This window comes from Arachis ipaensis, chromosome B7 (assembly GCF_059453495.1).
Source record: "Arachis ipaensis isolate K30076 ecotype BB chromosome B7, ASM5945349v1, whole genome shotgun sequence".
Lineage (NCBI taxonomy): Eukaryota > Viridiplantae > Streptophyta > Magnoliopsida > Fabales > Fabaceae > Arachis > Arachis ipaensis.
The window spans coordinates 4,604,863-4,622,309 of NC_142442.1; the positions used below are offsets into that span (position 1 = coordinate 4,604,863).

Genomic DNA, 17,447 nt, shown 5'->3' on the forward strand with positions numbered 1-17,447 from the left:
GTGGTTAGCTAAAACCGCCGCTAACCGTTTATCCGCAGCCTATCTTCCGACGTTTGGTTTAACCGCCGCAATATATTTGGCGGCGGTTAAAAACCGCCGCAAAATGGCTCCAACAACCGCCGTTAAATACTGGATTTGTTGTAGTGACTACAATAAAATGTGTTTGGAGATACGTCATCTTCCCACTGAAATGGCCATCATAGAATTGATAAATGGCTTGCGAGATTAACCATTTTCAAATTCATCTCTAAACGTCATTCGACTTCCATAGCAGACATACAAGTACGTGTAGAAAAATATATTAACATGGAAGAAGCTGCACAATTAAAGAAGTCCTAGTAAGCTCGGGATGAAAGGGAAGGTTGGGATAACAATGGTCACAATAAAAATAAAGATAGAGAAAACGGGATGATAACTCATTTAGTCAAAGTAAAAAGTATCGCTCTAGTCTCTTTCTTCGAGGTCAAAGCGGCTGTCTTTGGCATGAGCTCCTTTAAGGCTCCAGGACCAGATGGCTTTCAAGCTTATTTTTTCAAGGAATATTAGAATATTATTGGAGCGGATGTATGGAATTTGGTTAGAATGGCTTTTGCGGGTGGTTACCTTAACCCGAAACTTATGGAGACTCATTATTTTGATTCCTAAGATAGAAGCGCCAACGTTTATAAAGGATTTCAAGTCCATTAGCCTATGTAATGTGGTGTATAAAGTTATTACGAAGGTGTTGATTAATCGCTTACGACCCTTCTTGGAAGAGATTATCGGCCCCCTCCAGGGTGGTTTTATCCCGGGAAGGGGTACACCGAATAATATCATTATTGCCCAAGAAATGCTGCATTTTATGAAGCATACGAAGTCAAAAAAGGTATGCTGGCCTTTAAGATTGATTTAAAAAAAAGTGTATGATAGAGTTGACTGGCAGTTTCTTGAGCATTTCTTGACGAGTTTTGGTTTTCCTGCTCCCTCGACCAGGCTTATTATGTCTTGTGTCAAAGCTTCTTCTCTATCCATCATTTGGAATGGTTCTAGACTCGACAATTTTTCTCCTAATAGAAAGCTCCGTTAGGGTGACCCCATATCCCCATATTTATTTGTCATTTGTATGGAGTGACTTGCCTGTTATATTTCCAAGTTAGTGGACAATGGGTGTTGAGATCTGGTAGCTATTTCTAGAGGTGGCCCGAGAATATCGCACCTTATGTTCACTGGTGATCTGCTGTTGTTGTTAAAGCAAAAAAAGCTCAAGTGCAAATTGTAATGAACACTTTTAGCAACTTTTATAAAGCAGGCATGAAGATCAATCTTAAAAAGTCTAAAGCTTTGTGTTCCAAGAATGTCAACAATAGAAGAAAATATTTGTTCACTGGGGTATTTCCATCCGGTTCACCCAAGACTTGGGGCGATATCTTGGTGTGAATTTGAGTCACTCGAAGACGACCAGGGCTACTTTTAATAACATCCTGAACAAGATTAGATGGCGTCTTACTGGTTGGAAAGGCAAGATCCTTAACAAAGCGGATAGATTTATCTCATCAACTCAGTGGTCTCATTTATCCCTATTTATAATATGCAAGTGTCTCTCTTTTCAGTGGGCGTTTGTAATGACATCTCTTTCACGATGCGTAGATTCCTCAAGAAAAACAAATTGATGGGAGAGGGATGAGTTTTGTTAATTGGAAGACGGTAATCACCCCTAAGAAATATGGTGGTCTTGGAGTAAGGGATCCTCGATGATCTAATATTGCCTTTCTAGGTAAGCTCATTTGGCACCTTTACAACTCTTCGGAGGAACTTTGGGTTCAACTTGTCACATATAAATACCTTTCGAATATGGAGGTGAGAACTCTCCCTTTTTCTAATAATGCTTCTGCTTTTTGGAAGGGTATTTATAAAGCCTTCCAAGTCTTGCAAGATGACTATTTCTGGAGCATTGGTCCTCCTCACCAATCCTTTTGGTATGATGGTTGGAGATTTGAAGGATCCCTTGCAGACGTTCTTCTCTTTCTCCACATCTTGGATATTGAGCTAAGACTTCAGGATTTATCGGAGAATGGTAATTGGAATTTGAATCGGGTTTGCACCATGATTCCAGAGGAAATGAGACAAAATATTCTGGCTTATAATCTGGACCTTTAAGTTGAAAGTAGCACTGATTGATTTTGGAATGCATCCTCTTTAAAGGTTTACACCTCAAAATGGGGCTATTATTAGTTGTGCAAGAGGAACTTAAATTGGGATGATCAAAGCAATTAGTTGTGGCTTTGGCAACTGAAGGTTCCTAAAAAGTATAAGTAGTTGGTCTGCTTTCTCTCCATCAAGGGTTACCTACTGTTTTCTTTCTTTTTCGGAGAGGCCTTACCTCTTCAGATCTTTGCCCTCGATGCAACTCTAACCCTGAAACTGTGCTTCACTGCCTTCGTGACTGTCTTATGCCTCATGATATTTGGCAAAGGTTGAATTATGATCAGGTGAACCTTGATTTATTACCTTGAATTTGGAGAGATAAGAATCGTAATGCTTATCGCTTCTTTTCTGCTCTTTGGTGGATATGGAAGGAGAGAAACAAGGCTATTTTCAATCCTTCAGATCATTGGGCTCCGGATAAGGTGGTTGCTCTAATCTATGCCTCTGAGAATAAGTTACACAAGAATTTTATCTTGCAACAAGCTTCCTACATGTCTTCCTTGATTCTAGACTGGATCCCCCCTGCCCATGGCTCTGTCACGGTCAATTGTGATGCTAGCAAACTCGATGCTGATGGTGTTGTTGGCTTCAGTTGTGTTATCTGAGATTGGAACGGTGTGTGAAAGACAGGTTGTGCTGGTATTATTTTCCCTTTCAGTGTTCTTAAGGGTGAATTATTTGCTATTTAAAAAGGATTATTGCTGGTCTAGGAGGCTGGTTTTAAAGATGTTTATTGTGAGACTGATTGCCTTGAGACCTCCCTTTTGTTGAGAGATTTTTCTACTCATACTAGCAACGAAGTAAGTTCCTTGCTTGAGAATATTCGTGACATTACTCAACATCCGTGGAGGACAGAGCTGGTGTTGATTCAGAGAACGGCGAATTGTGTAGTTGACTCCTTGGCCAAACATGCTATCAAGGAAGGTGTTTACCATGCTGAATGGCTGGTGTTGTGGGAGGGTCTTCAATTACTTCTTCTTCAGGACATGATGCCTTAGTTTTTTTTGGGGTTCTTGTTCGTGTTCCTTTTGCCTCTTCTTTTTCTTTTTTAGTTACAGTCACAAAAAAAAAAGAGTAAAAAGTACTGCTCCTACACTCCCTTAAGAGTTCCTTTAGTTGAAGTCTACAGGAATATTTGTAACATAGAGAAGCTACCTCCACCACATCTAATTAAGGGCAAGAAGGGAGGTAACAAGAGTATTACGAGTACTACCATATCTACGACCACCATACCAACAATTTTACGAATTACGACCTAAAAAATGTGATAGAGAAGTTGGTCGAGATAGTCGATTAGACAAGTATATTGTTTCTTCTAGGTCGGACACTAGAAGAAGAAGATGTTAGTTATTTTATGAAACTAATAATACTTCCAGCCATTGCCAATAATCCTTATTCCAAACTTAGAACTTTCAATTCTTGAACCACAAAAAAAAAAGGATGAAATCAGAGTGTTTATTATGATGATTAGAATTAGAGACCCAAATTATATTTTTTGTGAACAGTTATGTTTTTTCCATCAAAAAACTAACCAACTGCCAATATAGTTAACCAATAAATTTTTTAATAATTACAATACTACCCAAATTGATTTGTATATTAAAAAACTAGACCACAAATCTCCAATAAAAAAAGAAGCTCTAAGGAGAAGTGAGGACGGAAGACTCAAAAAGAACCTCCATGTGATCGTGGGAGACTTCGCACGAGAGAAACCTCAAAGTCATCTCGCAAAAAACATGTAAAAGAAATCTACCAGGTTAGTGAAAGAAGTCGGAAAAGTAATATTCCCAGAGAAAAAGATCTCAGAGCCAGCATTTTCATTAAATTCTAGTCAATATTTACCATCAAGAAAAGAATGTATATTTCTACACTATTAGAAGTAATCTTACACCATTAAAAATACTAATTATGACTAATTAATGACTATAAATCACAAAATGTGCTAACCCCTAACATTACTGATTCCCAAAAAGTCCCTGTTTGATTAGTATTAAAAGTCATGCTGAGTTTCAGGTTGCATGGCATTTGCAAGGAGAATTCACTGGCTCCATTGATTGGAGGCTTGGATTACCTCTTTACCGTACAACTGTACAAGTGAGGATAACTCTGTCCTCTATTACCATGATTTAGAATTTTTTTAAATATTTTTTTGTAATATCTTGATTGATATGTAATTTTTGTCTGATAATATTAACGTTCATGTTTATTCTTATAATTTTTTTTAAAGAGATATCCGTAAGATAGAAACTTTATTTTAAATGAGTAATATAAATGATGTTTTGAATAAAAAAATTTCTTACATGTTTCAATTTAAATAATCTCATAAAAAAACTACATAATACATTATTTGATCATTAACAGTTTTAAAATTCAATTTTCACTTTATAAAAGTTTATCTTAACTGGTTCAAACTCATGAGTTGATGTAAATAGAATAAATATAATTTATATAGATTATAACTTTCACATAAGTGGATTTCCTTATTTGATACCAAAAATATGTGAAAACACAAAGAAACCCTCATGAACTACAACATCATTGTGCTTGGTAATCAGCATTTCTACTAAGCTCAGAGAAAAGTGATGTAAATTATTATTCTAAGCATCAGCAACCAATTGCTCTAAGGTATCATCTTCTGCAGATCTCTTGATTCTAATGACAGCTTTCTCAACCTACAAACAACAATTACAAATTGCTTCATAGTCTCACCTTTGATAATGTCATAACAAGGACAAATTAGTTTCTAAAAGATTCATGAGACATCAACTTAGTCTTTAAAAGATAAAATCTAACTTTATATTCGTATCGAACCGTTTTCTTTTATGCTAAACAGATATTTTAAAAGTTAAATATGTGACGCTATTTTTGTCTATAAAAAATACACGCGACATCAATAAACCTTAAACTCTAAACCGAATTTTTAGAAACTTCTTTTATTTCATGCATATCATTTAAAAGCGTATTTGATGTCAAAAAATCTTAAAATACTAATATATATGAGTGGCAAAACGGGTCGAGTCCGTCGGGCCGATCCACTAAACCCGCTAAAAAAGGCGGGTCGGGTTAGGATTTGGAACCCGCCAAATTTAAAAAACCCGCCAAACCCGCACCGCCAAATTGGCGGGTTTTGACGGGGCGGGACGGGCCGGTCCGCCGGATCGAAGATTTTTATTTTTATTTTTCTTTTTTATTAAATAAAAGAGTGATTGCTATTATAAAATTAATAATTATAGAATTTTTAAACACTTTTTTTCATTTTTTGTTTTTATTCTTCTTTTAGTTATTAACTTTATTTATTTTATTTTACAATTTCGTATATATGCTCAAATTATGTGACTTATTTTTTAAAATAAAGATGATTCTATTGACAAATATTATTTTGAACAATTTTATTGAAGTTAAAAATTAAAAAAATAATAATAAAATTATATTATAATTTGACTATTTTTTATTTGTATTTGATTTTTTAATTATTATTTTTTGGTTAATTTTAATGAAAGTTTTATTTTTCAAAAATAAAAAGCGGGCTAGCCCGCCGCTATAAAGCGGGGCGGGCTAGCATTTTGAACCCATTTTAATTGGTGGGGCGGGGCGGGTTGGGGCGGGCCGGCCCGCTTTGCCACCCCTACTAATATATTAACTTTCTGGCACTAAATTTCTCTAAAATATTTTAGGTTGTATAGTCTAATGTTTTGAATTTGATTACCTCATTATCCCAATTTGTTCTTGCAGTCAGAATTATAAGAGTTACTGTTTGTATGAAAACTCCAAGGATCATTCCCCACCAGATACCCTGTAAGAAATTCCAAATGCTTAGAATTACACTGATTTTAATACAAGCTTAGGAGCAGTAACTAATTAGTGAGGGAAATGGTAATGGTTCAAACTTACAGCTACTCCTAAAGATGTTTTAAAGCCAAGGACACATCCAACAGTAAGACCAATAACATAGTAACAAAACAAGTTAACATAAGCAACTATAGCTTGCCATCCACTTCCAATTGCAACTCCTGAAAATTTTCAAACAAAAAGTAAACTAATAAAGATGGAACATTTATTCTTTCCAGGTCTAAATGAACCATTAGTATCTAAACCATATTATAAAAGGTTTGATCAATTCAATCCAACTTGATTGATGTTTCATTGGATGTATTTATTTATTTAAGATAGGAAACAAAGATAACACATAAATTTTGTCTTGGTTTCAACTTTATAAAGACAAAAAAGAGACAAATTTTGCCTTAACAGTTAAGACAAAGATCTTTTATCTAATTTTGTATCTGTTTCATTCTCCAAATAGTTTGTATAGTATTTCTGTCTTGAGACATTTATCAAACTTAGCTATAAAAAATATAGTTGAAAGTGTTTTTTTATTATGTTTTATTCTTGGTACAATTTTATATCTCCCAATATCTCTTTCTTCCTATTTACTCAAACCTAAGACCTTGGATCAGAAATAAATGATAAACCATAGAATGGTGTTTATATATAGCATATAGTTTTATTACCTGAGAGTATAGGTTGAATGCCATTAAGGAAAACAGACATGGCTAGCAATGGAGTTAAGTTAGAAACATCCTCAATAACTTCAGAGTCAGTAGTGAAAAGCTTGCTCAAACCAACCCTGAAGATCAAGACAATGGCGCAAAATACTATACTGATCGCGACGCTCGTTCCATTTACTACAAACACTGAAAATTTTGCTACTCTTGGATGTGCTGCTCCTAATTCATTGCTAACCCTCACACTGAATTCATTGAAATTGTGATCAAAATCTTTGTCTGAAAGTTGAGTGGATGAAAAAAATTAACATAAAATAAAACTCTGTGTTTTGTTTTTTAAGTTACCTTGCAGCTGCACTAAGTCCTAACATAAATTGCATGTCCCAGTTCAAGTAGTTCATACTGAAAAGTACATAAACATGGAGATTATTGTTAGAAAGAAATTTGAACAATGGGTAGAAAGATCATTCTAAAATTAACTATGAACATACCAAATTGAAATCGTGTCCAGTGAAATAGTTGGATTTGAGAGCAGTCCTGATATAAGCACTAGTCCTTGATTGTACCATATCTCCAAACTACATTATCAAAAATATGTACATAAGTGGTTTTATTCTATAGATTTAACGTATTTTGAAAAGTTTAAACAGATCATTAGATATGAAAATTTCACACGATTTTATCACGTCTGATCTTTACCATTATTTTTTTTTTGTGCCGTGTCATGTTTGGGTCCTGCCTCTTAAATTAACAGTTAGATATTATGCGTAATTAAATCGTTACATACCATAACATGATAGCAGAAGCAAGTGTGAGCTTGAAATAAGGCCAGATTCCTTTGAAGGCTTTTAAAGTAAAGCCATTCCAAGTTTGGTTGCACCTTGGGCTAAGAACAATGTACAAACCATTCAAGAAAGCAAGAATGCACCAAGAAAAGCTGAGTGTGAGTGCTGCACCAAGAAGTCCATAATCGAAAACATAGACAACTAGCCAACTCAGAAGAACATGCAGAAGGAACACACCAACTGACATGTATGCCAAAGGATTCACTATGTTCTGTGCTTGCAGGAACCTCTGCATTGGACAGGTTACCGCGAATGCATAGAGCTGAATGATTAGTCCTCGGGCGAAAATCTGCGCCTGCCCAGCTATGCTGTCTGATTGACCTATGGCTTTTAGAAAAGGCCCTGAGAACCAATAGAGGAATGTGAGTAGCACAGCTGCACCTATGTGTAAGATGATTGCTCTTTGCAATATGACTCCCATTGCCGCGTGTTTCGCAGCTCCATAAGCCTGGCCACACACTGTTTGCACTGCACTCGCCATCCCCAACTGTTTGATGGAAATTTAGAATTCAAAACTGAGCATACTATCATAATATTACCAAAGATAAGTATGAGTTTTCTGAGAAAATAAGAATACATACCATAATTCCATAAGCAAGGCCTTGAATTCCAACACTAGCTATGGAAGCTCCAGCGAGCTCTAGAGAACCCAAATGGCCAGTGAACATCAATGTTACAAAGCTTAGCATGTAATTGAAAATGGATACAATAATGGAAGAACCAGAGAGGAGCCAGAGAAGCCTTGACTCCCAAGCAACTAGCTTCAGCCACCACCGTGCCTCGATTGGTTTGTGTTCTAAGAATTCCTCAATGGCATCAGCTGACAAAGATGAAACCTTTGTGTTTGAGTCTAGCAATGGTTGGTACTCCACAGACCCCATGGTTCTGTGTGTCTCACTAAGCATTCAAACTAGTTCACTACATGAAAAGTTATTGCTAGTAAACTTGTATAAATAAGATGTGGAAAGTTAGGTTGGTTCCTCCTGTGTATGCTTAGGCAAGCAGATACATATTATATTTAGGGGGCGACTTTGGTGTAGAAGCTCTTATGGCTTCTACACATGTAGAAGTCCAGTGGCGGATGGAGCTGAAGACACGTGTCCGAGGAAGGAACACAACTTGTGCTGGTGCAGGTGATGTGTAAGGCATGTTCAGTTTTTATCACGTTGGGATTATGACAGTCTTCTTGTGTAATTATGTGTATTAGCGCTTAATGAAGATATCATAATTACAGGCTTAGAAATTGGGCTGAATGTTGAGGGTTTTGTTTTGAAGAGCGTATTTTTTTAATTTAAGGGCAATGTTTATATCTAACAATTTTAGAAGCTGAAAATGTAAAAGATATATAGAAAGTTGTTTAATTTGTATGTAATTTGTTAATTTTTTTGGTTTTGAAAAAACAATTCAAATAAATATAATTACATTTAATTAAAAATATAATTTATTATCACTTATTGAATATGTGCTTTTTTTGGGCGTTTATATTTCTCTAAAAAAAAACTGTGATATTTTTAATAGTACATTTTGATATCTAGTAGATTTTGATAAATATGCCAGTTTTGATTAAGTAAATGAGTGACCATAATTTGATGTTTGGGTAACATATATAATTAAAATATTTTGTTTCAAAAGATATTATATTATAAAGTAATTTTACTACAAAGGTTAACATTCAATATTTTAAAAAAAGATTACTCGAAAAATAATTTATAGACTTAATATCAAAATGTTTAAAATGAAATGAACGATAGTAAACAACAAAAAAGCAATGCGATTGATGCTAAAAGACAATAACATCACTCCTAAAAAATGAATACAAATGAGTAACAAAAGATCGGGAGAATAAATTTTTTATAATTTAATTTTTAGCGTGAATTTATTAAAGATTGCAATTTGTAAAAGTGGTATATTTTTTGCTTTTTTAGATATAACGCTGATTTGATAAAATTTTTAAGTTTAAAAGTAACTTATTAAAATTAATTTTTGAAAGAATTTTTTAAAAATTGTAGCACATATATTTAATAAATACAAGTAACAACATTATATTCAGTAAAATAATTTTAAAATTTAAAAAATCATAATATAATATAGTTAAATAGTATTTATGTCATCCATTTTGAATGAATCTTTGAAGTAATATATTAAATTAAACTATTAAATTATGTAATTCAAATCATTTATAAAGTTAGTTTGATTTGTTCAACAATATCACAGTTTCTTTGAGAGAAATATAAACGCCCAAAAAAAGGCACATATTCAATAAATAATAATAAATTATATTTTTAATTAAATGTAATTATATTTATTTGAATTGTTTTTTTCAAAACCAAAAAAATTAACAAATCCCATATGACAAATTAAACAACTTTCTACGTATCTTTTACATTTTCAGCTTCTAAAATTGCTGGATATAAACATTGCCCTTAAATTAAAAAAATATGCTCTTCAAAACAAAACCCTCAACATTCAGTAAACTGAACGTGCCTTGCACATCACTTGCAGCAGCACAAGTTGTATTCCCTCCTCAGACACGTGTCTTCAGCTCCATCCGCCACTGCACTTCTACATGTATAGAAGCCATAAGAGCTTCTACACCAGAGTCGCCGCCTATTATTTAATTAGCATCATGAAATTAGTTAAAGTAATAATTATCGATTTCAAGTCTTGAGAATTGAAAAAATCCTTACAAAGGGACTTTATTCTTTTTATGGGACCCAAGTTAGATCAGGTTGAATTGGTCAAATTCTTAGTAATAAGACTTAGATGGTTGTAGTTAGATTGAAATCCTAAAAATACTATTATGTTTTGTTTTCTTTCTAACTTCTTCAGATGTTTAGTTGTCTCTTTCCTTCAATGGGCCACCTAACAAGTTAACATCAAACATTCTTCACAAAATCAGGTCATGACTGTCCTAGTGAGGAGTGAATTTAGTTGTTGAACAAATGTGTGAGCAATGACCGGTAGGTAGTAGCTTCAGGTCTTCATTTGACACTTGAGAAATATATCTAACACTTGAGTGAACCTAGGAGAAATAATGTCTTTATTTTGATTAATGAAACTAATGCGAAAGTGTCTATTTACATGAATGTAGACTCATGAGTCACGACCATTGTGTGAATCAAGCTTGATACTAACATTTAATTTCAAAAGTATGGAATTTTCCATGAAAAAAATAAGGTTACAAAAAAACAATGAATTTACATTACAACCAACCAAAGGGGGATTTATTTACAAGTCTAAGATGAACTACAGAAGCATACCCTTAACCAACCAAGTTGGAAGCCTCTAAACCTAACATGATATTTAATTTCCCAATATCTTGTTCAATCTACAAAACTTTTTTCAGGTGTGCAGTCAATTACATTTCAAAACAATGACTGCAAGAGCCTCCTACTTATTCAATTAATTTCGAAGTCTTGGATGGGTAATCAAACTTGCTACATACCATCATTGTGGTCTTAACATGGTAGATAGAAATTCCTGGTCATCTTTATCCAGCCCAGACGACCACTTCCTCAAAGTTTGCGCATGGTCGGAAATGGATTTAGAATATGCTGGAAGATTGATCTCAGTGCAAACAAGAGCTTCAGGATCAAGAGGAAGAAGGCCGAAAAGAGATGTCACGGCAGAAATCTGAAGAGAATTGCGAGCTTTCATGGAAGAGGTGTGATCCAGAAAAGCGAACAACTTATATCTCAAGTTCTCAACTCCCCGATCTTCATATCCAGCAGCATCAACTCCAATCCTGAAATTTTTTAAATTAACCCCAAAATTAGAAAATCAAAGAAAATGTCAAAGCATCAACCTCCATTAAAATGTTCCGTGGGTTGTCCACGGATATAGGATCACAAGAGAAACGGCCGTAAAATCATACATGAAACATTGATTATCTCTTCACATGCGGGATTTTAGTTGTTATAAATCTGACTTAAGTCAACTAATAGACTTGGCCTAAGCCCCTCAAAGAATAGTGGGCCATGGTTGGTAGCATCACAATCAATATCAATGCAACAATAATTTACCTGCCAAGTTGACCAAGAAGAACAATGATCGCAATACCAAAGCTTTCCTCTATGCCTGAATCAAGCATATCCAGCAACTGAGGAACGAGTTTGATGTCAGTCCAATGCCAGCCCTGTATTAAGAGAGAGAACCATTCGGTTAGTTTCATATTCATGCATCACTGAAGTTAAGCAACAGGTTAAATTCACAAATATGATATTCACTTGGAAATAAGAGAGTAATACCATTTTCTTTGCAACCAGCTCCACCAATGACAAGACATCACAAAGGCAACACAAGTCTACATTGCCAAGAACACCTGGTTGAGCAGCAGAAGAAACCGTGCACCTTTTCAAACTACAAGGTCCATCACAACTCTTGTAGGCTTTCTGAACTGCTTCCGGATTAGAGCATTGTCTGCCGTTAAAATTCTCTGGCATGAATCCAGAATCCGACAAAGCAACCTGTTCTATCCATTGAAGCCTATAGTATTTTATCTCTTCTAAGAGCAAGCATGAAACTGAATCAATGGATTCAGCACCTTCCAAGAATGGGCATTTAATACTTGTGCAAAATTCAGTATGAAGCTGATCGATTGAAGGAAGATAAGAAGTAGAAACTTTTTTGCTCTCATCCTCAAGAAAAATAACTAAAGATTTCAAAACAGTCACCATTGAACCAAAATTGTCCACATAAAAAAACTTCTCTCCACCCAAATAAGCAAAAATATGAAGGATAGTCAACAGCATTAAAGAATCCCATTTGCATAATCTAAGAATCTTGTATGAAGCTTCACAAATGAATCCAACATGATCAGTTGCAGCACATATAGAAGATAATATAATACTCCCTGCTAGCAATTGTTCACTTGTAGCAACCTCCGAAGAAAAGTTACTAATGCCATCTAGAGAATCATTGGAAGCATGATCTGCAGATGCCTCAGCAGGCACTGTATTCTCTACTAGAACTTTTCCTTCTAAAAGAAAGTCTTCAATAAGTCCAAGCAGCTCAAGAAAAGAACAAGTTTCTAAAAAGAGGATTCTTGTCTCAGCATCCAACATAGCTGCCCAAAAAGGAAAACATTTTAGTTTGATTCAATACTCAACAGCACAAAAGGAACATGAAACTCAAGTTTATAGAAAGTGCATATAACATGATATGAAAATATCTAAATAGAAACATTCAATTACATAAACAGAAATTGTATGAGAACAAATGAATATACCTGTGCGAATATGTTGGGCATAAGAATTCATGCAGCAAAATATATTGCCATCGCAAAGATTTCCAAATGTACTTGTAGAAGCCATGACAAAGTTGAACAGCATCAGCGTTAACAACACAGAAACCTTCTCCCTGAAAAAGATTAGAGGAAACAGAAGAAAATCAATACTATCAGTCCACCATCAATTGTCTTGAGCCCTATTGATTAATTTTGTCATGAATTGATTTGCTTGATAAATCAATAAATTTGAGTATCAAAACAGAAACTAAAAAAGGAGTGCATTGTTCAAAATCATGAGATACTTACTTCTTTGAGAGTGTGTCTTCCTTTTTAAGTGCAGTCAGAATGCTACCAACAGCCCAAACTGTTTGTGTATCCAAACTGCACCGAGCCATACAGGCTTTTATAGCAAAAAACATCCTAGATAAGACACTATGGTCCTCGATATTGGAAAAGACAGCACAAATTTTAGGAGGTTGTTTGTTTAAAGGTCCAATTTCATCCTCCGCCAGAAATGAGGCCCTGGAAATATCTGATGTGTGCATATGTGGCAATTTTACAACCTCGGCTTTACTTGCTTGTGTAGGCTTAATCCGTGAATCAGATGAACTATCTAAGTTTTCATTATTGGAACTGATTTCAAAATTAGTTCCATCAAGACCAGGTGAAGGAAACAGGTCTGCTTTTTGACTTGACATGCCTTCTTGGAGTGCTTCCTCTAGAAAGGGCTTCTTCAAACTATTATCCTCAAATGTTTTGTGAAATTCAATTTCTGGAAGTGATGGTGACAAGGGAGAATCCATTGCTCTTCTGTAACGTTGCTCATAAGAAGCATTATCTAGTTCTAAGAACTTCATATAAGTTTCATCAGTCATTTTATCCAAACTAATCAAAGAATCAAAGCTGTTTGCAGCACCACATGTCCTCACTTCATCAGGAGTGGTTTCTAAATTTTGTGCAGCATCACATATCCTCTCTTCACCGGCAGGAGTGGTTTCTAAATTTTGTGAGCCAGGGCAAGAAATGTGTTCGCTAACATTTGCATCCCCATAGATATTGGCTTTGGCCTCTTCTGTACCCTTCTTCGCAACCCTTCCTGTGCTAGGTACTGTGACAACTTTTTCAGTGTGAGATTTCTTTTTCTTCTTGTTGGCTCTATCATTATTTTTCTGTATACTGCTTAGATTAGGGAGCACGTCTCTCCCTCCTTCCAAGCATTTGTCTTCTTCTCTATACAACAAACCATGCAAATTAGAGAGATTCTGAGAAGACAAATTTGCAACACTACCAATATTATCATGTGTTCTTTTCCGCTTCCTATGGTTCTCAGTAACATATCTTTCAGATGAGTTGCACATGATTTGTCTTGCATTGAGGATCTCCTGATCCAACTTTGCCGATGCACTAACTGGGAAAGCAGTTGTTTCCTGTGAGCCCATCAACTGTCCATCAGAAAAAGATTCTGAATTGGAATTTACTGCAGAACTCTGTAACTTTGTTCTGTTGGGTCCTCTGCTAAGAGGCTTCAATTTAGAATCAATACCTGGGATGGATTCTGAGTAATTTCCACTAGATAGCACAAGAGGTTGAGTGGGCTGCATGTCTTTCCTCAAAGGATCACATGTGTCCATTGTTGTGCAACAAGTCTGCAGAAGCTCATTTTCAAGTTCACTATGCTTCGGAGATAGATTGAAATTGCATACTTGCCTCGTGATAGCTGAGTTCTGCATATATAGCATATTCCCAGACTGCAAAATAAACATCCAAGAAGTTAAGAAACATAGTTTTTTTTTTTTTTTTAATTAAAGAAAAATAAAGAAGAAGAAGAAACCATTGGAAAATCCCTTATTTATTGCTTTCAGAAAATCGCCTAATTCCCAACGGCTAAAAACCTGGTAGTGCACAGCTAATATGATTGTAAACATAAGATTTCCAACATCACTACAAGGGAGAACCAATAATTAAGTTCAAGAGTCCATGATTTTATAACCAAAAAAACATTATACAGATAAGAGATATCTACGTCCACGGTATCTTCATATGAGAATAAGCCAGAACAAGATTGTGACAGTGAAGAGAGGTGCAAAATAGAAAGTAAGGTGAAACCAACCTTTGTTTGTTCACGTCTTCCAGGAAACGATGAGAAGGATGCATCCAACATATCAAGCCGACGCAGGAGTTGAACAAAATCCGTCTTTATACGCCCTAATTCTTGGTGTAAAGAGTTGCGACGACTTGCTTCCAACTTAAATTTTTGCCTGGCATATTTTGCTCGTAGCTTTTCAAGCTTTAGTTGGCTTTTCAAAAGCTTTACATCACTAGTATCTTCAGCTTTCGCAGTAGGTACTCCGGCTGTTTCAACAGGTTTTGATACAGATAAGAGCTCAGATATCTTCTTCTTCAACTCCTCAATTGTCCGCTTATCCCTTTCAACCTGATGAGACATCTCATCCGCACGCCGTTTCTCTTCGATGAATTTCCTCCAGTTACTTTCTGCAAGTGCCTTCTGCTCCTTTGCTTTAACCATCTCTGAATCTGCTCGCTTCTTTTCCTCAGTCACTTTCCCCCTTTCAGTTTCAAGCATTTCTTTAGCTTTCGTCATCCCCAACTCGGCATCTCTTTTTCCTGCTAATATCTTCCGCTTCTCAGTCTCAAACCTTTTCGTTGCCTCTTTAGAGGCAGATATTTGAGAAGCCAGCTTTGTTTTTGCCTCATTAGCTTCTTTCTCCAATCGAACAAGCCGAGTCCTATACTCCTCAGCCTTCTCTGCTTCAACTTTGGCAATTTGCATCTCTTTTTCTGCAGTTTTGCTCTTCTCCGCTTCTACTGCCTTCAAAGCTTCAGCTGCTTTCTTTCTCTCCTTCTCCGAGTTTTTCTTCTCCTTATCCGCCTTTTTCTTCTCTGCCTCCAGGAGCTCCTTCAACCTACTGATTTCCTTTTCCTTATCAGCTATACAAGCTTGAAAACCCTCTATGCTCTCATTTCCATTCTTAGCATCACCACCAGGTTTCTGCCGAATCGCATCAATTTCAGACCTCAAGCTACATACTTCATTCTCTAAAGATACTCTAGCATTACATTCTTTAAGCTTCTCCTCAGCGTCTGCTTTGGCTCGCGCCTGTTCTTCTTCACATTCTGCAGAAAATACAACATTGCAATGTTCACTAATTACAACTTAATCCAATCTGTTCAGTGAATCCACTCGCAGAAATTCCACTACATATGCATAAAATTCTTATTCAGATTCACTACTCACATCCCAAAGAAAAAGGCATAAAAATAAAAAATTGAAAATAAATAAATAAATAACCTTGGCTGAGCTTCACATTTTGAGCCTGAACTTCATTGATTTTGGTTTCTAGAAGCTTCACAGCTTGGCGAAGAGCGTTTCGTGATTCTTGAAGCTTCGAACACTTCTTCTTCCACTGCCACAGAGAAGGAAAATAACTAAATAAATAAAGAACTCGGCTTTGAATGACAAATAAAGCGAAAAAGAGAAAAAGAGAGGGTTTTACCGCTTCACAGTGGGAGCAAGCAGTGGCGGAAACAGGTTCGAATGGGTGATCTGCAGAGAGAGCCATTGGCGGCAAAGAGGGAATGGAGAAATGTGAGATTCTTCAAACACTGGCATCGGAACCGAACAGTAATTAGAGATACACAGTGGCGGTGCAATCAAGTAATCATTTTTACGCCATTAAAACCCTAAACCCCCGTAGTAGAGATTCTACACCACCGTTCTCTTCGTTCTTCTATTTCAGATTTTCAGTCAATAAATTTAAACTTTTTTTTTTTCTAATTCCGGGGCTTTTTTTTTTTTTTTTGGTAATTGCAAAACACGGGAAAAGTAAAACCATTCTTTTTTTTATTACAAAGTTTCAAGATCATTTATAACTAAGTTTATAAAAATTAGATTAGACATCAACAAGAATCAATAAAATTAATTTGGATTGATTTAGGGACTAATTTGCTTAAGTAACGGTAGAAATTTAAATTCTGTCTTATGCATGGAGTAAATGACAGATTTTTAGATAAAATTTTGATTCACGATAAATTAATAGTTAATTTGTTGAGTTGAGATGTATTAAAAAAATTTAATAAAAATAAAACAAATAGAGTTTAATTTTAATATACTGATAATATAAAATATTTTACACATTAAAATTAAATTTTAAAAAAATAATTAATACACAAATAAAGCTTTTATTAGAATAATTTTTTGACGTCTTAAGAGCTTATTATTTATTAATAGCTAATTTAGACAAAAAAAATTAATATTAACTGATATTTTTTTGTATCGGTCTGATATGTAAACTAATATTAACTAACTTCCTTCTTTTTATACTAAAAGCATTAGTCCCATATATTTCTCTCGATAAATAAATCTTTCTATAATTATTGTTTTTATTTTTAACGGTGAGAATAAAAATGATTAAATTTTAAAACAATATCTACTTAATATACTAAAATTGGGTTTTTCCTCCGCTACTAAAGGTGACGTGTCGATCTCTCATGCCTCCGTTTTCTCTCCAAAACAAATAAAATTTTTTTCTATTCTAAATTATTTTATTGTAATTATATTATAATTAATACTAAATGAATAATATATAATTATACTAATTTAGTAACATATCTTCATTATAATTATATCAAATCAATATTTAATGCACTATTAAACTACTTATCAATTAT

General features: G+C 34.9%; 3 protein-coding genes across 5 annotated transcripts; 1 reads left to right on the forward strand and 2 right to left on the reverse strand.

The window, feature by feature from the left end:
* Positions 1-1,830: 1,830 nt before the first annotated feature.
* LOC148550195 (uncharacterized) lies at positions 1,831-3,182 on the forward strand. Its single transcript, XM_088494364.1, has 4 exons — positions 1,831-2,053; positions 2,320-2,468; positions 2,695-2,823; positions 2,895-3,182. Exons 1-4 carry the CDS (start codon positions 1,831-1,833, stop codon positions 3,180-3,182), a joined length of 789 nt encoding a protein of 262 aa, XP_088350490.1.
* A 1,462-nt stretch (positions 3,183-4,644) lies between these two features.
* Positions 4,645-8,533, reverse strand: LOC107609951 (protein DETOXIFICATION 41-like). 3 transcript variants are annotated; one of them, XM_088493348.1, is made up of 8 exons: positions 8,109-8,533; positions 7,474-7,912; positions 7,178-7,264; positions 7,032-7,088; positions 6,693-6,931; positions 6,076-6,194; positions 5,891-5,977; positions 4,645-4,856 (listed from the first exon to the last, which is right to left on the reverse strand). In XM_088493348.1, exons 1-8 carry the CDS (start codon positions 8,434-8,436, stop codon positions 4,782-4,784), a joined length of 1,431 nt encoding a protein of 476 aa, XP_088349474.1. In that variant the 5' UTR covers positions 8,437-8,533; the 3' UTR covers positions 4,645-4,781. The 3 variants fall into 3 exon arrangements, with proteins under 3 accessions (XP_088349474.1, XP_016167502.1, XP_088349475.1); XM_016312016.3 differs by having other exon boundaries at positions 7,474-8,018; positions 8,113-8,531; XM_088493349.1 differs by lacking the exon at positions 6,076-6,194 and having other exon boundaries at positions 7,474-8,018; positions 8,113-8,531.
* Positions 8,534-10,640: 2,107 nt separating this feature from the next.
* MEE22 (maternal effect embryo arrest 22) lies at positions 10,641-16,593 on the reverse strand. The gene is made up of 8 exons (XM_016310935.3): positions 16,274-16,593; positions 16,069-16,183; positions 14,869-15,893; positions 13,065-14,506; positions 12,759-12,889; positions 11,779-12,596; positions 11,554-11,666; positions 10,641-11,276 (listed from the first exon to the last, which is right to left on the reverse strand). The coding sequence occupies exons 1-8, from the start codon at positions 16,337-16,339 to the stop codon at positions 10,979-10,981; spliced, it is 4,008 nt and encodes a 1,335-aa protein (XP_016166421.1). The 5' UTR covers positions 16,340-16,593; the 3' UTR covers positions 10,641-10,978.
* Positions 16,594-17,447: the final 854 nt, after the last annotated feature.